This window comes from Lissotriton helveticus, chromosome 11, assembly GCF_964261635.1.
Source record: "Lissotriton helveticus chromosome 11, aLisHel1.1, whole genome shotgun sequence".
Lineage (NCBI taxonomy): Eukaryota > Metazoa > Chordata > Amphibia > Caudata > Salamandridae > Lissotriton > Lissotriton helveticus.
Window position 1 is genome coordinate 311,053,958 of NC_136072.1, and position 25,999 is coordinate 311,079,956.

Genomic DNA, 25,999 nt, shown 5'->3' on the forward strand with positions numbered 1-25,999 from the left:
ACTCAAACACAATTCTTTCCTGACTGCTGGCATAGCGCAGGAATGCGTTCTGATTCAGGTAGTTTAAGAGTTTCACAATAATTGGTTGTCGTCGCGTGCCGTTTAGGTGCTTCTTCACTAGACCTCGTGGGCTTGTTCCAACACTAAACATGAAGAGAGGCTCTGGTGGAACCATGGATCTCAGCCATTTCGTCAGGAACTGTTCCCCCGAGGAGCCTTCACATTCCTTCAGGAAGCCCACAAATCACGTGGTTGCGTTGAGCGTGACCCTCTGCATCCTCCACTCTTATGGTAAACTCCTTGGTTGTCTCGGTTAGAGCGGTGACTTTATGTTGTAGGGTTATTACTGAATCCTCGACCTTGGAAACTCTTGCCTCGTCTTCGATAATTTGGTCAACTGCTTTTCTCAGTCCTGGCGCAGTAAATTCACCTTGGTTCCCACAGAGCCATTCTTGACCTCCAGAGCGTCCCGCAAATAGTTAATGGCAGCTAACAGCGTAGTGTTGTCAGGACCACCCTGGGGGAAATCTTGCATGTTATGTGCCATGACAGTGTGACTGCGTAACTGAAGGTAGATCATCTATTCCCTTTTAGGTACTCATTATTTGATAATTAAGTCAGCACAAAGTTATTAAACTATTTAAATTATTCATATCAGATTTTAAGATGTTGCTTTATTATGTATATACATTTATTTAATAATACATAGTGATACTTGGTGTAAGAAATTTGTACAATATTTCCCAACCAACTCATGATGTAGTTTTATGTTAATTTTAAATTTGGATGTACCTGTCTACTATGATGAATAATCGAATAAAGACTCTTTGAACTGACTGCGTATATTGGTCTAATGTACTTTGCTTAGCTGTGGACAGGGTTGTTTGTCCTCAGACGTCTTGATGCCCTGTGTTTTATTCTGGTTGACTTGGGGATGATGAATTCACCTTGCGCAGTATCAATTGACCGTAGCTATGGCAGTTATCTAGGTGATCTTTTTTAACTCTAGTAGCCCCAGCCGCAAACTACACCAGAGCCTGGCCTTGCCGCTTTTGCAACTAGGGGGCACCTGCTGCACTGCGCCACCTAACGCAGCACAGCACTGTTTCTACTGAGGAGTTGGCAATCCAGACTCCGGTGTCCCAAGGATATGGCCATGGGTGAAGAACAGGGGTCACAGCAGCCCATGCGTGGAGGCCTGGCAACTCTTCACTGTGTGACTACTGGCCTCTACAGCATCACGCACACCCTGGTCTGCACGGTCTGTTGCTCCAAACCATTGAAGGGTGAGGGAGGGGGCTGTATGGAGGCCAATGAAGCTCACACCACCCTCCACGTAGGTCGGTGGGAATCTCCTCCTCTCAGGCACACAAACTAGGTCGTTTCTAGGGGGCCGGAGGGAACATGAGCCAGGCACGTCCAGTTGAGCAGCTATGCAGATCGGCACACTGCAGCAGCAACCCCCTCCGCCTGCCCTCATTCCCCCGACCCTGACCGCAGCCCGCTTGCGTCCGTTGATTGTGGCCTGGCCTGCCCCTCTGTCCACTGCCGACTCTGGTCAGGAACGCAGTTTGTGCCCTGGTGTGGTCCGCCCCACCCCCCGGGTATCCGCCGTGCCCAGTAGATCACCAGATGCCTGGGCAGGGAAAACCGCAAGACTGGCCCAACCAGGCAGCCCCCACAGCACTCCCCGGGCAGCACCCAGGCCGCAAACACCGCACCATCCGTTCAGCGGCTATGAGTATTGTCTGACTATTATCACGGGCCCAGCCAGCTCTGCACACCGAAGCGATGTCGTGCTTCCATTGTGCTGAACACCCCAACTTTAAGCGGGCTGTCTTCACCATGACAGGGGAGTCACGACTGGAAGGATTGTCCTCCCAATGAGCCTGGTGGGTAGGATTATTGTCTGAGTCGGTTATTGCTGCCGAGAGCTCTCTCAAAGCGCGTCAGCCATCTTGCGCACTTGGTCACACCCCCATCAATACTTTTTTTAACCAGTATCTTGTTAGAGACCAGCTTTACTGCCGTCTCTACCCTCTGCCCATTTTCCTCCTAAAACATTTACTGCACATTTACCTCCTTACTTTATCAACTTATAAATCCCACCTTCTGCACTTTACCATTTTGATCTTCCCTGAATCTTGAGCAGACAGTCTTTCTAACCTTTTCATCCTGGTAATTATTCCTATGTAAAATTCTATGAGCATCAGCCCAATTCAATTTCGTTTGTGAGTCTCAGTCAACATTACATATATCGGGTAAATATGAAGTAAAAATGTAAAAGATTTTGTACACAGCATTTATTCAGAAGGTTGGGGAGTTCAAATGGAGTTGCATTTGTTTTTTAGTGCCTTTTTTGTAGTGTCTGTTGTAAGATATTAGTGCATTACTTCAAAAGTATTGGACATTAAGTATGGATGGATGAATGTTGATTATCACTAGACTAAAAAATACCTGCTTAGCAAAATGTCTGTGCCACTGCCAGAGGTACCCCACCTGAGCATGTGCCTCTTGAAAATTGTTGGCTCTTTCAGTACTTCAGAGTACAATCTCTACATTTTTACAGCAATAACGAGGTTACTTTAGTATTTAACTTAAGCGTCATGGGCATGGTCAACTTGGTGTTCTCGGTGTGTTTTCAGTCGAAAGGCATGAATAATAAATACCCTTCCTGTCAAACTAATAGTTAAGTACGTGAATTATAAAAAACTTGCACACAAAGTTTAACATGAAAAATTCCAGATTTTGATATGCAAAAAATTATGTCTAGAAGTGTGTATATTTGTTACAGGCTTTGTGCTACACATGCAAATGTTGGTGTGGCACCTTTCAAATACCTCTATTGGGCCATTCCCCTCGGTTTTAAGTACTTGTTAATGTGCAAGCCGTAGATGCACAATATGCCTGAGAGAGTTAATGTACTACGCATTGTGATGGATACATCTGCCTGTGGATTCCTCACCTTTTCAATTACCCCTGCATTCCATGGAAATTCTTTTCTAACCTCTCCCACGTCGCAAGGACGTCAAAATAGCACTGCATTTTGTGACTCTGTATAATGTCACCGGAGCCATCAGTAGACCTCGTCGGTGTGCTGACGTCAGTCCCCTTTTTTCCGCGATGTTGACGCGTAACAGTTTTTTCTAGGACTCAATATTTTACATGGTATAACTTTGTTTCTATCTATACTTAGTGTTGCACTGAGAATGGCTACTTTGAAGAAGTCAGGTTTTAAGCCCTGCAGGAAGTGTGAGGGTCATAAGTCCATCACAGATCCCCTCGATGAATGTCTGTGGTGTCTTTCTTCGGACCACGGCGTCGTAGGGTGTTTGTGCTGTCTGAAGATGAACCCGAAGGTGCTGAAAGAGCGTGAGGCGAAACTCTTCTTGGCACGGGCGGTCGCAAGAGATTGAAGTAGTCGACCTCGCATTCTTCGAAGTCGAGCAAGCATAAGAAGAGAAGACATGGGTCTAGACGTTAGTCTTCAAAGGGCAGTACATCAAGGTCGTACTCCCCTGTGAAGCGGCATCTTGAGAAGGATGCCGTCTCGCCGTCACCTACTCCTTCTCCACAGGTGACTCTGGCCCACTCTCTGGCGTCGGGGGATTTGCTGGTGCCCAGAGATTCTCAGGCGCCCAAAGTTTTCTCTGGTTCCCGCGGCTTCGCCTGTACCAGCTCCAGTGTCTCTGTTGCTGCAGCCTCAGCCCCCTGTAAGGCCTCAAATGGATCAGGACCAAAGGGCTTTGGATCCTTATCCTCCTTTTCCAGGACCACAAGTGGATCCGTCACATTTCCTTAATGTGATGTTTGGCATGTTTGCTAGGGCATCTTACCCTACCGGTGCACTGTCCGGCCCGTGGGTCTACTTGCCTTTAATTTGGGCATCCCCAGCAGTATGCCCGGGCGCCTTTTGTGCCCTTCATGCCGACGGCTCAATCATGGCAGTTCCGGCGTTGAGGTTACCAGCTCTGATACCTCAATCTCCGGTTCTGTCTGGTGTTGGACCGACGTCACCCCGGATTCGAGCAAGGCTATTGCCCGCTTGGGATGGTCCCTCTTCGATGCTAGCACTGTTGTCACCGGCGCCGCCGACAACAACCCCAAAGCGGCGTTTCAGGAGGGAAGCGCAGAGATTGCTGTAGGAAGAGGAGTACCAGCAAGAACATAAGGAAGGGGAGATCATCGACTCCGTGGGCGACTTTGAGGGTCTACAGGAGGCCAGTGGCCTGGATACTTCCCCGCAGTGGGAGCTTTCTTCTCCGAAGGCCTTGCCTTAACAGGACATTGCCCCTTATCACATAGTCATCAGGAAGGCTGCTGATCTGTTGGACCTTCAGTTACCCTCAGCTGAGGTCAAATATATTGACTGAAGTGTTGTATTTTCCCTCCCCTACTGTTGAACCTATGCTGCCTTTTAATGAGGCGTTGACGGTGCCGATTATGAAGGTGTGGCGGAAGCCTTTGTCTGCACCTGCGGATTCTAGGTCAGTGGCAAGACGCTACAAGCCTGCTCCTGGTGATCTAGCTTTCCTCTCTGCCCATCCTTCTCTGGAAAGCTTGGTGGTTCAGGCGTCTTGTTCCATGCCGTCAACTTGGTCTTGCTCTACTACTTCCGGGGATAGAGACTCGAAAAAACTTGGAACCATCTGCCAAAAAGGTGTTCTCCTCAGCAAGTATGGCTCTAAAGTCAACAAATGCCACATGTTTGCTAGGGAGGTACATTCATGCACTAATGGACACAATCAAGCAAGTAGCTCCTAAGTTGCCTGAAGATGGTCGTGTTTACTTTTTGGAAGCGCTGTTAGACAAGTGGCAGCCCATCAGGTCATTCAGTCTGGTCTGGACACGGCGAACTTGGTCGCCAGGCTAATGGCCTCCTCAGTGGCTACCAGGAGGCATGCCTGGCTTAGGTCTTCAGGTTTCTCTCCAGATGTACAAGCTACTTTGCTCGATCTACCTATCGATGGATCCAGATTGTTTTGTAGCGAAGGCGGATTCTGCGCTGCAGCTCATCAAGGACAGTAGGGCTACTGCAAGATCGTTGGGCCTGCAGTCCCAGCCCAGCGGCCATGGATATAATAGGTATTGAGATTTTGGGAAGGCGGCTTCCTTTCGAGGCCGTCGACAGCCACAGCAGAACCCTCTGTACAGGTTGTACAGAGGAAAAGGTAGAGGCCGTCTGCAAGGAGCTTCTCGACTTCAGTCTTCCTCCTCCTCCTTCTGTCCCCACCACTGTTACCATGGGAAAGCAGCTCTAGATCGCCTATCTTGGAGCATACTGGTCCTCTAGGGTGCCGGGTGTCCCATTTTCTACAGGTTTTGAACTGGATTACTTCAGACTGTTGGGTTTTTAATTTTGTGGAAAATGGGTACGCCCTACCTTTTCAAGAGTTTCCACCTCCTTACCCTCCTCGCCAGGGCTGGTGTTCAGAGGACCATTTGCTGCTTTTGCAGCAGAATGTTCTTGCCATGCTGCAGAAAGGTGCAATAGAGGTGGTTCCAGAGCAGGAAAGTGGTCAGGGTTGCTACTCCCGTTATTTCCTGATCCCCAAGGATGGCAGCTGCTCCTGGACCTCAGGAATTTGAATTTTTACCTCAGGCAGGAAAAGTTCAAGATGTTGACCCTGGCTCAGGTTGTTTTGGCGATGCAGCAGGAAGACTGTATTGTGTCGATTGACTTGCAGGATGCGTATTTTCACATCCCTATTCTGAAGTTGCATCGGAAGTATCTCCGGTAGGTTCTCAACACTACTAGTTTGCGGTCCCTCTGTTGGGTCTCACTTCCGCACCTTGAGTCTTCACAAAAGTGATGGCGGTGGTGGCTGCATATCTCAGAACGTCAGGGATTCCTGTTTAGAGGTGTAATACTGGACACGACTGTGTGTTGAGCTTTCCCGCCGCCGCAGAGGATTCTCAACATTCAGGAGATCATTCCTTTGTTTCACGATTCAGCTGTTCTAGTCCTGAACATCCTACGCCTGCTCGGTCTGTTTGCTTCCTGCATACTGTTGGTCAACCATGCACGCTGGCACATGAGGGCACTCCAGTGGTGCCTCCGCAGACAGTGGTATCAGCCCAATGGAGATCTCGTGAAGGTCAGAATCTCCAGGGACACTACAGCGAAGCTGTCTGGGTGGACTATGCTGGACAACCTGTCTCAAGTAAAGCCTTTTCAACCTCCTCCACCGGTGGCCACAGTAATCAGGGATGCATCCACTCTAGCGTGGGATCCTCTTCTGGGGGATCTGGAGATCAAGGGTCTTTGGTCTCCAGAGGAAAGGTTCCTTCACATCAACCTTCTGGAATTCCGGGCAATACGTTTGGCTCTCAAGGTCTTTCTTCCCTCCCTTCGAGGTCAGTCGATTCAAGTCCTGACGGACTGCACAATCGCAATGCGGTACATAAACAAACAGGGAGGGGTAGGCTTGTATCACCTGCTGAGAGACTCTGCGACTATGGTCCTGGGCTCAGGCCATCACATTTGTGTGTTTGCAAATCATCTGGCCACGTTGCTAAATGTATGTGCGGACAGTCTGTCTGCAATACTCTGCCGATTATGAGTGACGGCTTCATCAGGAGGTGGTCCATCACATCTTCCGGATGCAGGGGGTTTCCTCGGTAGGACCTGTTTGCCACTCACGAGAACATGCACTTCCCGTTGTTCTGCAGTCTTCAGTATCAGCTGCAGGGAACATTGGAGGACGTATTTCTATTGGATTGGAGCTCACAACTCCTTTACGCGTTGCCTCCCATACCCTTGATTCCTCGAGTTCTGAGGAAGATTCACCAAGACTGAGCCCAAGTCATATTGATCGCTTCGGATTGGCCAAGAAGGGTGTGGTACACAGATCTTCACCTCTCTGCGCACCCACTGCCTCCCTCTTAGGGCATACAACCTCTCGCAGTCGGAGGGGCAGGTCTACACCCCCACCTCCAGAGCTTGCACCTAAATGCCTGGAGATTGAACAGGGCAACCTGAGTTCTTTCGGTCTCCCACCGGATGTGGTGGATGTTATTTTATCATCCAGGAAACACTCCACCAAATCTATTTATTCTTCTAGGTGGTCCAAGTTTGGGAAATGGTGTGGAGAGGTCCATTGATCTTTTGGAGGCCCATTTATCGGATGTACTTGTCTTTTTGCTTTCCTTGGCTCAGCAAGGATGTGCTGTGGCTACTGTTAAGGGTTACTTGTCGGCTTTCCTCTGTTTGCCAGACCAGCAGTCTTTATTTAAGTCCCCCATTGTTATGAGGTTCATTAAGGGCCTCACCAATAGGTTTCCTCCCACTCCCTTCATTATGCCCCCTTCATTATGCTTCAGTGGGATTTGAATTTAGTACTTGCTTTCCTGATGGGGTCTCCTTTTGAGCCTCTTCATAGTTATCCGTTGAGATTAATTATTTTCAAGGCGGTTTTTCTGGTCGCTATTACCTCAGGCAGGAGGATAAGTGAGCTTCAGGCTCTTAGTTCTAAACCTCAGTTTTTAACCATACATGCAGAAAAGATGGTTCTCTGGACCAGGGCTGCTTTCCTGCGTTAGATCGTCACTCCCTTCCATCTAGGGTATTCTTTTACCTTACCTACCTTCAATCCTCCCCCTCACCCTTCTAAGGAGGAAGAGATACTTCACCGCCTGGACCCTAAAAGGGCTGTCAGCATCTACCTGGACAGAACCCGGGGCCTAAGACTGGATGACCAGCTGTTTGTAGGCTAAGTTGGAAGGATGAAGGGCAAAGCTGTCCACAAACAAACACTTTCCAGGTGGATCATCTTGTGCATCAAGATCTGCTACGCCCTGGCAAAAAGAGCTCATTCCACCAGAGCGAAGTCCTCTTCTTCTGCTTTGGGTAGAGGTGTTCCTGTTGTAGACATTTGCAAGACTGCAACTTGGGCCTCCCTCCACACCACACCTTTGCGAAGCATTACCGCTTGGATTCGGAGGTTTAGAGGGAGGGCCATTTTGCACTCTGTGCTGCAAGATATTTTCATATAGGCGGTTGGACACCCTCCGACGAGAGAGGAACAGCTTGGGCATTCAATTAAAAAGGTGAGGAATCCACAGGCAGATTTATCCATCAGAAGAACAAGTTACTTACCTTCAGTCCAGCTTTTTCTGGTGGATACATTATCTGCCTGTGGATTCCTCACTAACCCACCCGCCTCCCCGTTGTCCACCTGCTTATACCGAAAAACTTCTGACTGTGTGACATTGTTATTTTTCATATGTCATTTATATACCATACAGTTTATTGCTAGGAAATACATTGTTTTTTGGCTTTTCCTTTTTGTGTGTGTGTGTGTGTGTGTATATGTGAGTGTATGTGAGCTAGCACACTGGGGTAATAAGTAACGGCGCACTACAAGAGCCAGGATGCCTTGCTGGTAACCACGCCTTGGGGCGGGTTTACTTATGAAGGTGCGCGTGTTTGAACTTTGCTCACACTACCTGCCACCATACGCTGCAGAAGAAGGGAGAAGGCTCCCGAAACGCGTCCAACGTGAAAAACTTTGATGTGAGAGCCTGTTGAAATCTCTGCATGCAGGCTGCCAATAAATTTTGAAAAACATTTTTCCTCGAGTGGTGTCCTCCAATTGGTGCAACCCTACAAGGTTTGGATTTGTTGCGGCTGGTCACGGTCGCGGAGTGAAGCCCACCGCCGATTATTGTTAGCGGTTCCCATTTGACACAGGAGTGTTTAGGGTGGGATCGAGGAGCGGACAGGGTTTTGCAGGACACGCCTGCCCATTTTTCATTGACAGCCACAAAGCGGAGCATTGATTCGCAGGGGTCCTGCATCTACCCACATGGGATTGACTGAGGCACGATTGCGACTGTGAAGCTAGCCCACTGGGGTAATAAGTAACGGCGCACTACAAGAGCCAGGATGCCTTGCTGGTAACCACGCCTTGGGGTGGGTTTACTTATGAAGGTGCGCGTGTTTGAACTTTGCTCACACTACCTGCCACCATACGCTGCAGAAGAAGGAAGAAGGCTCCCGAAACGCGTCCAGCGTGAAAAACTTTGATGTGAGAGCCTGTTGAAATCTTTGCATGCAGGCTGCCAATACATTTTGAAAAACATTTTTCCTCAAGTGGTGTCCTCGGATTGGTGCAACCCTGCAAGGTTTGGAGATATATATATATATTCTCGCTGCACAATCCAATCACAATCCTGTGAAATTAGAAACGGCACTCACAGGGGGGTATAAAGCCAACACTTCTTTATTTGGCTACCAGCACAGACAACAGCACAGACAAGACGCGTTTCGGCGATGAGCCTTCGTCAATTGCAAATGTGAACGCGCCACCATTGCGTTTAAAACACACAGTGCAATCGTCACAATGAGTCATGGCATCAATATGGACAAAGGACTAACTGATGGCTAAAATCGCGCCATCTTGAAAGTACTTAACATATACAGAAAACGAGAAAATATATATCATTTCATTTTCATGTGTAGTTCGAAGTCCGGGTACAGAGAGTACAATTCATTATTGACTCAATTGGCTATATTCATATGCCAAGAAATCTACCCACGCATTCAATATAGCCCTGGATGGGCACATTGTCTCACCAATTTATCTTGCCCTCAGATGGGCTCTGTCATGACAATGTTCATTGTGACATGATTACATAGTACAACTTTAAAAAGCGGTTCATGAAGCAGATATTTGATATAATCAGCAAAAAAAAATCTAAAGTAAAAAGAAAAGAAAAGAAAAGAAAAAGGAAAAGAAACGCAAACCAATTCATACAGCATATGTTGATCAAAGATACAGCACGGTGGAATATCTGCAGCATATTAATATCCCAAGTGGACTGCTAAGTCTTCATGTATATTGAGTCCCAAAGGACTCTTGCTCTGTAAGTCTATGATGTAGCGTGACTCAAGCCGCCGTAGTTTTTGTAAGCGGTCACCACCACGTGGTAAAGGTGGCACACTATCCAGACAAAAATAGGCCAACAGATCCCTGTTGTGTCCATGAAATTTGTCGAAGTGTCTCGCCACAGGGTACGATTCATCTCTATTGCTGATGGCACGCATGTGCTCCAAAATACGTAATTTGACGGGATTGATGGTACTCCCGACGTATTTTAGTCCACAAGGACATATCAGACAATAGATGACATAAGGTGTTGTACACGTCAGAAACTTTTTTATGCTTTTAGGGATTTTTAGAGCTGGAATATCATAGGTAAGGGTCCTTTTGCTGATTTTACAGGCCTTACAACGACCACATGGGAAGAAGCCATTTAGGGGAATTTTATTGGATACACTGGATTTCACCGTGAGATGACTATGAACTAGATCCCGGCGTCCCGGAGGGTTTGTGCTGTCTTTGACAGGAATGCTATGTGGAATTGTAAAATCAAATCCTGGCATCGTTACATTGACGATCTGTTAATTATCTTTGAAGGGACAGTAGAGGAAGCTACAACATATGTGGGTGTGTTAAATGACAATAACATGAATCTGAGATTTAGCGGTGAAATAAGCGACTCTGTGGTAAACTTTTTAGATCTCACCATATTTGTGGAAAAGGGGCAATTGCACACAAAATTATATCGAAAAGCCACAGCGGGTAATTGCACATTACACGCAACGAGCAATCACCCCAAGAAACTTATTAGGAGTATTCCATACGGGGAACTCTTAAGACTTAAAAGAAATAGCTCCACCGATGAAGAATTTGATAAAGCAGCTAAACTGTGTGTGAACAGATTCAAGGTGAGGGGATACAAAGAGGGAGTGCTGGAACAAGCCCTGAATAAAGTCAGTAAAAGACCTAGACTGGAATTGTTGAAATCTAAAGAGACGAAGGGACAGAATCAGAAAACTTTCAGATTGATTACGACCTTTTCTGACAATTCAGAACAGGTCCGTAAAATTCTGAAAAAGAATTGGAACATATTATTAACGGATAATGTCATCAAGGAAGATTTACCTTCCAATCCGTTGATAACTTACCGAAAAGCGAGAGCTTTGAAAGATGATCTAGTTCATAGTCATCTCACGGTGAAATCCAGTGTATCCAATAAAATTCCCCTAAATGGCTTCTTCCCATGTGGTCGTTGTAAGGCCTGTAAAATCAGCAAAAGGACCCTTACCTATGATATTCCAGGTCTAAAAATCCCTAAAAGCATAAAAAAGTTTCTGACGTGTACAACACCTTATGTCATCTATTGTCTGATATGTCCTTGTGGACTAAAATACGTCGGGAGTACCATCAATCCTGTCAAATTACGTATTTTGGAGCACATGCGTGCCATCAGCAATAGAGATGAATCGTACCCTGTGGCGAGACACTTCGACAAATTTCATGGACACAACAGGGATCTGTTGGCCTATTTTTGTCTGGATAGTGTGCCACCTTTACCACGTGGTGGTGACCGCTTACAAAAACTACGGCGGCTTGAGTCACGCTACATCATAGACTTACAGAGCAAGAGTCCTTTGGGACTCAATATACATGAAGACTTAGCAGTCCACTTGGGATATTAATATGCTGCAGATATTCCACCGTGCTGTATCTTTGATCAACATATGCTGTATGAATTGGTTTGCGTTTCTTTTTTCTTTTTCTTTTCTTTTCTCTTTACTTTACTTTTGAATTTTTTTTGCTGATTATATCAAATATCTGCTTCATGAACCGCTTTTTAAAGTTGTACTATGTAATCATGTCACAATGAACATTGTCATGACAGAGCCCATCTGAGGGCAAGATAAATTGGTGAGACAATGTGCCCATCCAGGGCTATATTGAATGCGTGGGTAGATTTCTTGGCATATGAATATAGCCAATTGAGTCAATAATGAATTGTACTCTCTGTACCCGGACTTCGAACTACACATGAAAATGAAATGATATATATTTTCTCGTTTTCTGTATATGTTAAGTACTTTCAAGATGGCGCGATTTTAGCCATCAGTTAGTCCTTTGTCCATGTTGATGCCATGACTCATTGTGACGATTGCACTGTGTGTTTTAAATGCAATGGCGGCGCGTTCACATTTGCAATTGACGAAGGCTCATCGCCGAAACGCGTCTTGTCTGTGCTGTTGTCTGTGCTGGTAGCCAAATAAAGAAGTGTTGGCTTTATACCCCCCTGTGAGTGCCGTTTCTAATTTCACAGGATTGTGATTGGATTGTGCAGCGAGAATCTATTAGGTGGGTACACCCCCCCCCTGGAAGAGCACCCGCTCGCGAGTGCAGCAGGCTGGTGTATTCCTGGGAGCAACTATATATATATATATATATATATATATATATATATATATATATATATATATATATATATATATATATTGCATGTATTTGTGTATATATTTGGTGTACTGTGTATACTTGTATTATGTTGTCGGTCCACCCGTTCGCCTAGAGGGCACAGAAAAAAATGGGTGGAACTGACGAGAAGCACGCCGACGAGATAGTCTTATGGCTCCGATGACATCATACGGAGTCGCGAGCGAAGCCGTGCTATTGTGACGTCCTCGTCGACGTGGGAGAGCTAAGAAAAGAAGTTCAGTGGAATGCTGGCGCTGGGGTAACCAAAAGGTGAGGAAACCACAGGCAGATACTGCATCCACCAGCAACAGCATTACCCAAGGTAAGTAACTTGTTCGTCTGTTTCCAAGAAGATGTAAATTGTTTCCTGGAGTTACATCCCAGTCATTCAGTGCCATGCATCTCTTTTTTCATGTCCCAGGTTTACCAGAGCAGTGGTAGCTCATGGCCCTTTATGTGACCCTCCCACTTGTGACATCTATGATGAAGAGCCACCCAACTATATGACAGCCTTTGTTCTTGGAGATAAATGATTGTGGCCCTTCCTTGTATCAGCAGTTTTCCATAGTGCTTCATACCCATTTTGCAAGCCCTAACAGAACAGTGGCTTGATGGGTAATCCACATTTGTGTAAACCTGTGTCACTGGCTTTGCCCACAAATGTTTTAACTAGCCTAAGCCCAGAGTTACACACGCTGTTATATTTAAGAGTTCTATAGTATGCAACCTTTTTAGTCTGCACCTGAGACACCTGTTTGGACTTTGAGCCTCAGCCTTTCCCCCTGTCTGGAGGGGTGGGGGGGAGACACACACACACTTGAGTGTTTTAATTTATATATCTGAGACCGTAAACCTACTCATAAATTTGACCCAAATATGTTCATCTTAAGCAGTCTCATTCTTCTGTCCACGAGTGTTAAAGCTGTCTCCGCTCATCAACATGTGCTCCAGAAGTTCCACACTAGTGTTAGTCTTGTTCCCATTGTCGCACATTGTGTACAAGTACTGCCCCTAAATAATCTACCTCTGGTTTGGGGGTTGCATGCATGTCGCACTCATTGGATGTTGCAGGAACTAAATATCCAGGTGCGAGTCCATTCCCCTAGAAGATCCGTATCCTAGTTTTGGCCTTAAACCTCCGACAGATATCTCAGTGACATCTTCGACTTTTGTTGTTAGCCCCCCTTAGTTGCCTTTCTGTTCCTCGACAGGCCCTAATTCATAGTTGTCTTTCTGTTCCTCGGCAGGCCCTCCTTCATGCCCTAAAAGTCGTGCATCACTTATATCCTGTGTACTGGTCCCAGGTGCTTTTATGCAATTGGGTGCTTGTGCAATTAGTGAATTTATTTGCCTGTTTTGAGCTGGAGGGGTTATATGTTGAATGCTGACTTCTTTCCCTGCTGTGTGTCTTCATATAACAGCTTTTCACCTACGGATAATAAATTTGCGACATGCTCTGATGACGGCACTGTTAGGATCTGGGACTTTATGCGGTGTCACGAGGAGAGGATTCTTCGAGGTATGTGGAAAAACAAACATTGACAACTGTTTGGAGGGGATTGTATATTTTCATAGTGGTAGCAGCAGTCAGTCTGTTTTTATGATTTTTTTTGGGCTGCGTAGATGCTTTTATCATGCATTTTGGGAGATGCTTCATAAAATCGGATGCATCAAAACTCATCCTTTAACCAGTCAGTATATATTTTCCCTCAAAATATGCATGAACAATAGTAACATTTGTTTTTATTTAAATTCTATTGTAGTCTCTACCTGAATGTTTAAAGTAGCTCTGTACATAAGTTTGACATCGCAATTGTTTGCCCACATCTTGTACACTCAAGGGAGAACCGTGTTGCTGGATTAAATGCGTTATCACAAATATCTCAGCGGTAAAACGTTTTAGTTATCACTATTCGGTTCCCATTTGTTTTAAATTTAAATACTGCGTTTTTTTTATCATCCTGAGAGTTATATGTAATGTGAATTGCTGAGAGCAGTTCTGAATAAGCAAAGATTCTAATTTTTCACAGCTTGGCTTAAAATGATTACAGAATTCACTGAGTACATGAAAAGTAGTTATGTAAACCAGTAGCTGCACAGACGTGGTTGTCTACTGACAACATAAAAGTAGCAGTGTTATTCCCATACAACATGCACATTCATGTCTGTCTTGGGACTTCTTAGTATTTAAACTGTTTAGGAGATGGCTAAAAATGCAAACACTGCATTAGTCTCTAACCAAAACTGCAGTGGATACTGTCTTATTTATTTTATTTTAAAGGTTGTATATAGCGCTGGCTAGACCCGGAGGTATCAGAGTGCTTTACATGAGTATCAGACCATAATTGCAGGTTACATTGTTAAAAAGGTTACACAGTTATTAGAGCCTGGCAACATAGAGACAAGTAAGGTCGAGACAAACAAAAAGGACATATACGTAAGGGAAAAAGAAGGCAAGGGGAGATATTCAGGAGAGGAAGGGGTAAGAGCAGGGGAAGAAGAGAGAATGGAGGAGGGGAGGGTGATAGAACACAGCAGTTCCGACTACATCAGTTCAACCTGATATTCTCTCAGTAGCTCTCAGCCTTCAGATGTTAACCTACCATTTGACTACTTAGTATAGAGAAAGCACAAAGGATTCTTGAATCAAATACTTTTTGTAGTTAACAGCTATGTTGATTGATGGTATGTATGATGCATCAGTGTTGCTTAGATTTACTATTAAGGTTTGGGGTGTCTATTTTTTTGTTTCTTTGTGGTTTCAGTTCTGCGTGGTTGAAACAGCACCAGGAATTACAATTTTCCTAGCTTTCGTAACAAAGTTTCAATTCCAATAAGGCCGCGGAGGTGAGGATTAGGCATATTCTTTCTTATTTTATTCAACCAGCAGCGTTTTAATAATGTATAAACAACACGAGGACTACACATCCAATGAGTCCTCGGTAAAAAAAACATTAAGTTCATGAACAACAGGTGGTTCCTGCTTCCTTATCGGGGAATGACCCTCACTGGACTCCCTCTTTCTTTCTGTGACAAGGCCAACAGTGTAAGTTCAACCCTCTTGCTTTGAGGACTCCGAACCTATGAACAGAGAAAAAGGAGCCATAAACACTGTCCGTGGTGAACAGCCACAACAGAGCAACACAAAACATTAGATAGCCTGTTATTACAATTGCATAGACAACCTATCATCCTTACAAGAAACAGTCGAAAGACAGGACAAAAAATCTTTAATGCATCCCAACGTAGAAATTCACCAACCCGGTTGGGCAAGAGTCAATCAGGAGGGGGGCTAATCCTCGCCTCCGTGTCCTTAATAGAATTGAAACTTTCTGTTACGAAAGCTAGGAAATTTTACATTCTATATCAGGACCCGGAGGCGAGAATTAGGCTAGTTCAAAGCTTGTCCACTACTAGGGCCCCTATGGAGGAGACTGGCTTAAAGTAAAACCTCTTAAAGGTTGAGTCAGAAGACCAGTCAGCCGTGTTTAGAACATCGTCCAAGCGGGGCTCCTAGAGTGAAAGCCTTAGAAGCCATTGCACCTCTTGCTGAGTGTGCTCCAAAAACCGTTGTCGATGCCTGCTTTCTGCATCCTACATCGGACCCTTCTTGCAGTTGTTGGGGCTGAGACTGCCCTGAAGGGTTCCCTCAGTGCGATAAGCAACTGTCGCTCCCCATGAGGACGCAGTTCTGCTGTCATGGCCTCATAGGCTTTGATACAGCGGACCACACAGAGTTTGGGCACCTCCCGAAACGCTGGATAATAGAGAACCCGAGAGTGGCATTTGGTATGTCTGGTAACAAAGAAGGTGACTCCCTCTGGAGTAAACAGTGTCCCGAAATATCTAGGGCTCTGACATCTCAGACTCGTCCACAGGATATCAGGCATAAAAGCATGGCTAATTTAGAGGAACGCTGCTTCTGTGACAAATATTTGTTGCGCCCTCATTCGGACAATAAATTCAAGACTTTATTGACGTCCCAGAGCACTGAGTATCTAGGTTCTGGGGGAAGAGATAAACTAATGCCCAGCAGCAGCTTTCTTACCACAGGATGTTCTCCCACTGGGAGATGTGCCACTGACGCATGACCTGCTGAGATTGCCGACCGGAAGGTATTGACTGTTCTATACGCTAGACCCTCTGAGGCTAGAGCGGCTAGAAAATTCAAGACGTGGACAATGTCTGATCCAGACTCTGTTGGAGGCACCAACCCATCCAACGTGACCAAGCTGATCTGTACCGTTTAACAGTTCCATTCAACCAGGCTCAAGAGAGGTCTGCAGAGCTTCTCGAAAGAACTGGGATTTGCCTTGGAGACCGGTAATCCTCCATGCCATGAGCGGGAGAGAGTCGATCGCTATCGGAGGGGGAGGATTGCCCGTCGGGTCGCTCTGGAGAAGATGTGATGGGTTTAGACGGATTGGAGAAGCCCTGGAAAGTCCCATCAGAACTGGGAGCCAGACTTGCGATCTACAATAAAAACATATGTAAAAGAATATTTTGTTTAAAAATCAATACAACCTGCATTAAAACCCACAATAATAAATCTGGAAGTCAAGAGTGCAAAAATCATTAAGCAACTTGTTTCCCTGGAACGGAATATAGTGAGACAATAAAATTTGTCATTGTTAATGTCAATTCAGGTCAAATAGACAGCACCCCCAGGGGAATGAACTTCCTGTGTTGGTCGTGTTGCTGTCTTTTCCCAATTTGACAAAATAACATGCGTCAACGCGTTTCGGTAGCATAAGTAAATCAGGCCACCTTCTTCAGGACAAAGGCTTTCATTTATTCCTTTCCATGTTTGTGTCCCACAAGTGTTTTAACCTTTTCCATGCTCATATGAGGCACGGTGCTCCGGTACTCGTGGAACGCTCACATGCGGGGATAATTCCCCTGCTGTGCTGAGCGTTCTACGGAAACGGGTGTGGTCATAGCTCAGCTCGTCATGAGCACACGAGCACTGTGCCTCATGACGAGCTGAGCTCGTCATGAGCCCCGGGGCGCTGTGCGCGCCCCCGCCCCCCAGCACAGCGGGGGAATATGCCCCGCACGGAAGGGGTTAAATCTTTATATACCGGTTCAAAATAACTCTGTTGCTTGTTGCTCCAACTCAACTCTTTAGGTGATTAACCAATTGTGCCTTATATTCTATAGATCTTGTTTCTGATCCAAGAAAGGAGTAGGCCACTTGTCAATCGTTGGTACAATGTTAATCAGATTCCCCCTTAAGTTGACTTGATTCAGGTGATCTAATGTGATCCTGGAGCGCGTTCCCGTGACTTTTAGGCTCCGATCGGTCGCTTATTCCGGTTTCTTGTCTCCTTTGCGGTTTAATCGAAAACCTCTTTAGAAGGACACAGGATTAAGCTCGATCTTTGGTCCAACATCGAACCGCGAAGGCTCCTGCCATCAACTCCAGACAGTTAATATGCAGAGATCGTTCCTCTGCGGACCAGACGCCACCTCTGCTGAACTCACCCCAGCCAGAACCTCTGGCATCCGATTCAATTATCAGGTCTGGCTGGGAACCAAAAATGGCTCGACCGTTCCAGGCCTCCATGTGGGAAAGCCACCACTGCAATAATTTCTTTGCTTTCTCGTAAAGGGGAACCCGCTGAGAGTACGTTAACCCCTGTCTCCAGTGGGACGCTTTGAACCTCTGAAGGGCCTGAAAATGCAGGGGGCCCGGGAAGATGGCTTGGATTGAGGCCGACAAGAGGCCCACTTGTGCAATGCTGCAGAGCAAAGTCTGGGGTTTCCGCAAAATTTGCAGCACCTCGTGGCGGATCTTCGCCATTTTTTCTGGAAGGGAGACTTAGGGTGGCCTTCACCGAATCGATCACAAAGCCTAGGAAGGTGATCAACTGCGATGGAAGGAGTCTGGACTTCACCTGGTTGATTACGAACCCTAGAGACTGGAGAAGTGTCACTGCTGACCGTTGCTGTTGTGACCACAATCGGGGTTATTGGTTCATAAACAGCATGTCGTCGAGACATACTATCATATTCATCCCCGGAGACCACAATCTCTCCACTACCGGATGCAGGACCTTTGTGAAACACCAAGGTGTTGATGACAGGCCAAAAGGAAGAGCGGTGAACTCTAAAGTCTGGCCTTGCCATTGAAATTGAAGGAAGCGACGATGTGGCGGAAAAATAGCTCAGCTCGTCATGAGCGTATGAGAGGTGTACTTCATGACGAGTTGAACTCGTCATCAGCATCGAAGGGGTTAAGGAGACAAGGACGGAGGCGCTCGGCCCAGTAAAGCAACTGACGCGCTTACCGTTCGTGCTCGCGAGGAGCCAGAACGTCCAGAAAGGACCAAGGAGGCGCGCCCTCTAGTGACCGGCGGACCAACAAGCATTCTACCCGGTTCGTCAGACGTGAAGTCTGACACGAGAATAACGACTGCGTAGAAGCAACAAACCGCTCCCGCGGTCAACAATCATGAAGTGGAAGCTTCGCCTATAAGAGAACGTCAAGTTAGGCTAAAACAAACAAACATGCTATGCCATTATTAGGGAAAGACAAAGAGTCAGAGAGGCACTTAACGGACACTGGCTGCCAGCAGCGAAGAAAGGGGGAGTCCTGCGAGGGTCATTCCCAGATAAGGAAGCAGGAGCCACCTGATTGGACAGTTGCTTTTATTCATGAACTTGTTGCGTTTTTTACCGAGGACTCATGGGATGTGCAGTCCTCGTGTTTATACATTATTAAAAGGCTGCTGGTTGAATAAAAAGAAAGAATATGCCTAATCCTCGCCTCCTGGTCCTGGCATAGAATTTGCCTTTACCCTCCCTATTATCCCAGAATTTCTTAACCTACAAACGGAAACTGTAATATCACACTCAGTGCACATATTATTGTGCCAATTGTAGGATTGGTTTGTAGGTCTCGTCAGTAATGACCTTTTGATTCTACTAAAATTACATGTACAATATACTCTTTAGGGCTATTAGCCTTCCCTCTTCGTCCTTTGGTCTGTTGTTTCATCATTCACATTTTTCATCTGTCTGTTACAGAAAACAGCTGGTCAGCCCTAGTCAGCCATTGGCTAATTTCACTGTGAGTGACAGTGTTCTGCTCTTTCACAAGGAGCACAAGTACACGCAAAGGAGTTCATGCGAGTGCCAGAGACGTCCATGGTAATGTGTTTTTTTTCTCAGACCCAAAAAATTGGCTTCTAGTCAGTATTCATATTAGTGAATATCTGGCAGCCCAATCGTAACGTTTTATAAAACCCATGCCAAAACAATAGAAGCATTGAAAAAGTCAAAAGGCTGACACTCAATGCCAAACCTTTTGGTTTTGCCAATGGTTGTTGACTTTAACTATTAACAGAAACCTCAGATTAGGCACGGACACAGCTTATAAAGTTTTGGCTACCAACACTCAAAATTCTGACCCGTCCTTGGCTGAAAAAGGACTATTCTCTTCCAGCTCGCTTCGCAGAAGTCAGTTTTGAAAAACACTTTCAAACATCAAAGATTACTCATGGTCTATTACCCCATGTTTCAAATAGAACCCCCTCCCCCGGATCTTGTGGCATTGATTTGCAAATTCTGCAGCACAAAAAAATTTGAAATTTTACTGCTTTATTGCAGCACTTTATTTTGCGCTGATATACATCACAAAATCTGTTTTTATCTGACTTCCATCTACTGCCATTGCTTCTTCCTTCCTCCTTGGTACTGAACCTGTCCCCCTCTCCACCACCTACACTTCTTCGTTGATCCAAACACCACAATAGGCATGTGGAAAAACACAATTTTATTGTTTACAATACCAAGTATTTAGGAGTTAGCTAGAGAGCCTGTATAGTGGGAGAGAATTACATAAAACCTCCATGTGGCTGCGCTCAAAACAAGACTGGCACTTGCCAGTAGCTTTCTACTGTAGGTTTGAGGTAGCTCAGTAACTCTCTCAGTGCATTCTGGTCAATGTGGTCTATCTATGCAACGTTGCAGTTTTCGAGTGAGGCAGACTGCGATAACTATTAATTTCTTCCAATATGTCATTATTTTTCTTGGCTGCAGACAGGTACTCTGGTGTGAGGAGAAAAAATATAGTCTTCAGGGCAGGGCATTTCGAGTGCTTTTGCTTTATCCCTTTGTATGTGCTCAGATGTTAGGTTTTAATTTGGGGCTAGAATCAAGAAGTTTGGTTTCAGATGGACCTGGGTTTGTCTGGGTCTTGGGAAAAGAGACACGAAAACTCTTCTAGAGTGAAGATGATGAAAGTTGGATCTTTAACTTGTCCGGCCCTTGCTCCAATAGTGCCCTGGGCCGAAAAGATAGCAGACCTGTTATCACCTTATATAAAAGGCGGTTTAGTCACTGAGGCATCCTAGCTACAACATAGACTTTTAGGTCTGGCTTGCATTCACAAGCCAGGCCTAGTGGCAATACTTGTTTTCAAGGAAACTGTGCCGCAATCTTGCTGGCCTACAAGTAGTTTGAATGAAAAGCTGTAGGGTGTTATTTTTTTCTCTTCAAACGCACAAAATATTAATACCTGTAAATGATATATCCGCAATTATGAAAGCACAAGTGAGGCACATTTTTCTTGTAAGTCTGAAGTCTAATGAAAAAAAGTTTAGTAGGTTTAAAACAAACCTAGCCACATTGCTTCGGGATGCGCAAATGATAAATATTTACTGTTACCCAATTTCCACCACATCATTGTTTGTGCACTATATAGTTTATTAGTAAAACTGTATGTGTGTTTATATTTGGTGGGTGTTTCAAAGAAAAATGTGCTGTCTATAAATGACAGTGCGCTACCACACCAAGCTGCAGTAATATATTTGCAGCAGTGGGCTCCTAAATGTACCACCAGCTACACACCACACACTACCAGACTCCTGCTGAATAGGCATAGCTCATTTGTAAACCTTTGTCTGATAGAGATATATTGCAGCAGATTCCTGAACTTAGAATTATCCCCAGGCGTCCGACTGTATCTGGAATTTTTTTGCAGCAGCACCTCTGCACGCCGGGGACGGCACCACACGACTCAGCCCTGATGTCGTCCACGGATGCGACGTCAGCTAGGTCATATAAGTTCCTCCCAGCGCGCTGACGTCAGTTTCCTTCTTTTCCGCGTGCAACGCGGATCCGGAGTAAGCGGTTCCTCTGGCCTGTTTTCAGGCTCCTTTTGACGCTTTTGCGTCTAGACCAGTGTGCGATGCCTTCAGGCTTTGACATGTGCTCCTGTTCACAGCAAATGTCCACGATGGACCCACACCTTATCTGCATGTGGTGCCTGAGCGAACACCATGACTCGACGGATTGCGATACCTGCCGACAACTCAAGCTGAAGTCCCGGCGGGAGTGCCGGATGAAGCTACTTTCGGCTCGCCTGTCCCGGTCGGAGTCGTCACGGCCCCCGGCCTCCTCTTCGGCAGCAGGTCCCAGTAGCAGAGGGTTCCGTTTGCAGCGTCTGTCTCCATCTGGTTACCGTGTGCGTCGCTCGCCCGTCCCTGGTAAGTCCTGTCGCCCCTCCTGTTGGAAGGGGCACTAGTTCCCGGACTTCTCCGAACGTGCGCCCGAGGGTCTGCCCCTCCCTATCCACCATTTCCTGGCGCTGGGTCGACTCGAACCCAGATGGTGGCTTATGCTGCAGACCTCCCTTGGGTCCCCTCCTCTCCCTGGGGCGTCCTCGGACCCCATGCTGCGTGCGGGGTCGCCGGCGGGTTCTCCTCCCGGCGCAGACTGAGCACCTTGCCTCAAGTGATGGAGGTATGGCGTCGTCAGGGCGCGGTGTGGCTGGGTCCCCCTCTTCGGCCCATAGCACCCCTAATGCGATTCATAGTCCAGTGGTCGCTGATCCTCTTAACTCGTCTGAGTCCCCTCGGCCCTCCGGACGGGCGGCTGTCTTTTCGGAGGCCGGGCCGGCGCCGATTCGGCGCTGTAGACTTGTCTCCCTGGCTCCGTTTACTACTTCGAACCAGAGCCTGTTGTGGTCGAGGCTGAGTCGGCAGCGGACGAGGCCGCCCTGGCGCCGCCTCAGCCCCAGGTCGTCTACTCCTCTCTGGGAGGTCGGCGCTGGATCATGGACTCCTTTCCGGAGGAAGTTCGGCGTCACCCCGTCGTCTCTCGCCACCAGATCCGTCCTTGCGCCTCTCCCCCCCCCCCCCTGGAGTTTGTGGACTGTCCACCTCCTCAAGAGTCCCTTCAGGACCCTCTTTCGTCCATGGGGCTTCCTCCATTTGGACATTGGTCTGCTCCTCCTTTCATCAGACAATCCCCTTGGAGTGGGCGGCTCAGCTTACAGCCCTCACTCACGGATGAGTTACTGTCCCCTCCTCGGAGGGCTGCCGAGGCTGGTGCGGCCTTTGCGTAGGTTGTTTCCATGGCCGGCCGCATTCTGCGTATGCAGCCCCCTTCAGTTCCCCTGCCTGTAGACCCCCTGTTGGATGTTCTCGATCACGGTTCGGGGATTGTAGAGCCGCTTTTGCCTTTCGAAGCCTCTTTATGATGCCCTTCTGGGGACCTGGGCTCTGCCGGCGTCGGGTGATCCGGTGGCTCATTCCATCATGCACCGCAACCGCCCTGTCCCGAACGATCCGGTTTGCTTGTTTGTTCACCAGGACGTTCAGGCGCTCGTTCTGCAAACTGCCTTTCCATCCTTGTCTCCGCTGTTGCTTCCTCCCTCCCGGGAGTCTAGATGGCTGGAATTGTGTGGTCATAATATTTTCGCCTCCACTAGCGCGGCTCTTCGCTCCCTCAATACAGTGTGTGTGTTGGCTCGGGCTACTTCTGCCCTTTGGGACCTCTGAGGGTGCTTGTGCCGACCTCCTCTATCATATCTGTGACGGACGTGACCTGGTAGAATTTACTATCTGGCCGGCCCTGGATACCTCAGACTCCTTAGGTCGGGCTATGGCCGGTTCTGTTGCACTACGCGGGTTGCATGGCAGCGTTTTTCTTTTGCGCGTTTTATAGTACACTTTGGTGCCTTTTCATGCTGCTTCGGCAACCAGGGTTCCCAGGGTTCCGCTCCCCGGGGTGAGCCTCCTCTTCTGGATGCTCTTCTTGGGGGTCTGCCCGTTCATGTACTAAACAGTCCCTCTCTTTTGTGGGTGTGCGTTTCTCCTCCCAGTCGGGGGTTGCGGTTTGCGGAGTTCTGAGGTTGTTCTCCACAGCTCTGCATGCACTTATTCACAATGCCTATAGGCACCTTCAGTATATATATATATATATATATATATATATATATATATATATATATATATATATATATATATATATATATATATATATATATATATGTATATATATATATATATATATATATATATATATATTTATTTATTTCTTTATTTCGGCCAACGGCCATAAAAGACACACATATATACATTCGTTAACTCATATATCACAACAATATACGTGCATCAAATCATTTAGAACAATAATTTCAATAATAAGGTGCAAAATTAATTTTCACCAATTGAATCATATATATATATACACACACTCTCACACACACACTCTCACACACTCTCACACACTCTCACACACGCACACTCTCACACACACACACACACTCTCACACACACACACACTCTCACACACACTCTTTGCGGTTACCCCACATCCCACCAGCCCAGGTATGCAGGTTTCTGGGAGTTGTAGTTTGCTACCATACTACAGCGCGGTGGATGATCACATGGTTGGGGGTGGCGCCTATTCCTTATCAGGGGAGTGGTGCAGGACTATTTAAAGCTGGACTTTACTCACCTCAGTTTGGCAGCGGCATCTGAAGAAGGCGTTCCATAGCCGAAATGCATTATGCCACATCTGCTGTCTCTAATAAAGAAAGCCTCATCTGTAATTCCTGCCTGTGGCCTCTTCCTTCTGCGCTGCTGGAGGTTCTTGTTGCATATATATATATATATATATATATATATATATATATATATATATATATCACTAAAAAAACATAGGTTTTAAGGGTGTTATAGTTAGCTGGACATTTCACACATACAAAACCATTGAAATTCCTCCGTTATAGTTAGTTGTACTAAGTATAACTCGCGCGCCCGCAATCCACTGATGATGATGATGATGATGATGTCACATATTACATCATTCATGACATGGTCTGTGACAACACTGATAACATCTCAAATGACATCACTGATGACATCATCCAGTGATTGTGGTTTGGTTCGATATTTAAATGTATTATATATATATATAGCAATCTGCATTGAAGAATGAGTGGATGTATAAGTGTCTGGATGGAGGATTTAGTAACAGCATGATTGACTGTTTAAGTGACTCATTTAAAGTGTCTCACTAAATATATGGGTTAGTGACTAAACTGTGTGAATGTCTATCACTGTCTGTTGTGTAAACGGCTGGTTCAGTTGGTTACTAGCTATGTGAAAGTCTATATTAGTTATTAATTAGTTAAGTGAGTATTTGTATGGGATAGTGTGGTTGGGTGGGAGGTGTGTGACTGCCCAAAGATGTGTACATAGTTGATTTAATAGGTATATGAGGATAAGACTGTATGTAAAAACAGTTGTTTAGGTGAGTGAGTGTGGTGATGAGTAAATATATTTCTCAATGATACATGCCCAACAAACTAGAAATATAAAATGCTTTGTACGTGACAGTTGTATATAAATAAGTATACATAAGACTCAGTGATTGTATGAGTGACTGTATCGGAAACTGTATACTTGTAATAGTGATTTTATAACACCATAAGAATGAGTTACTATCTGTATGAATAAAAAAAGTAGTGTTTGTATAAGTGTGTAGCTTAGTAAATGTAAGTATGATCAATTGTTTGCATAAGTGAGTAGGATGACTGCATGAGTGAATAGGATGTGGCGGCGGGGCGCCACATCCTATTCGCGTTTGCAGAGTGATGAAAGGAGGGGGCGTGGCTTTAGTTATATATTTTTTTTTTTTAAGAAGGGGGGCTGTGTAGCTTTAGTATTTGGAAGAGAGAGCAGGTTTCCTGCTCTTTCTTCCAAATAGCAAAGCAGTTTGCTATGGCAGGGTGAGAGCCGCGAGGCTCCCGCCCTGGCATAGCAAACTACAGTGCCCCAGGGGTTGGCACCTGGGGGTACTGCAGGAACCGGCCCTGGGTGGTAGCGGGCCCCAGGGCCCTCGGGGGCTCCAGGAGGGGTTCCGCGTGGCCCCCTCTCACCTTTTTTAAAGCCCTGGGGGTAGTGGTCCCCGGGGCTGGGGGGTCCGTCACAGACCCCCCAATTTACATATTTAGAGCTCCGGGGAGGTGGCGGTCCCCGGAGCGAGTGTGGGGGTTGGTTCAAGCCCCCCCTCATACAGGTTTAAAAAAAAAAAAAAAATAAGCCCTGGGGAGTGGCGGGCTGCGGGGGATCAGTGTTCCCCCCGCAATGTCAATGTTGTCGAGCCCTGGGGGTGGCGGTCCCTGGGGCTAAGGCCCGCTCATAATTAAACTTTTAAGCCCTTGGGGTGGCGGAACCCTGGGCTGTGAAGGGCCGTGTGCCCCCTGCAATTACACATGCTTTTGCCCCGGGCGTGGCGGTCCCCGGCGCAGTGTGGGGGGTATTGAGCCCCCACACTTTATTTTTTATAAACATGCCGGGATTTGGCCCCCCCTTCCCCCGGGGGCTAATTATCATAGTTCGTTTTTTTATTTTTTTATCGGCTGGATCCGCGCATCCTGTGCCGATTTTGCCCATTTAAAAAAAAAAAAAAGT

General features: G+C 46.4%; 1 protein-coding gene across 1 annotated transcript in view; it reads left to right on the forward strand.

Moving 5' to 3' along the window:
- WDR33 (WD repeat domain 33) overlaps positions 1–25,999 on the forward strand; it is an 833,238-nt gene that overhangs the window by 432,514 nt on the left and 374,725 nt on the right. The window contains exon 7 of the mRNA XM_078665596.1: positions 13,712–13,809. Coding sequence (XP_078521722.1) covers positions 13,712–13,809 — 98 coding nt within the window. The remainder of the gene's footprint in view (positions 1–13,711; positions 13,810–25,999) is intronic.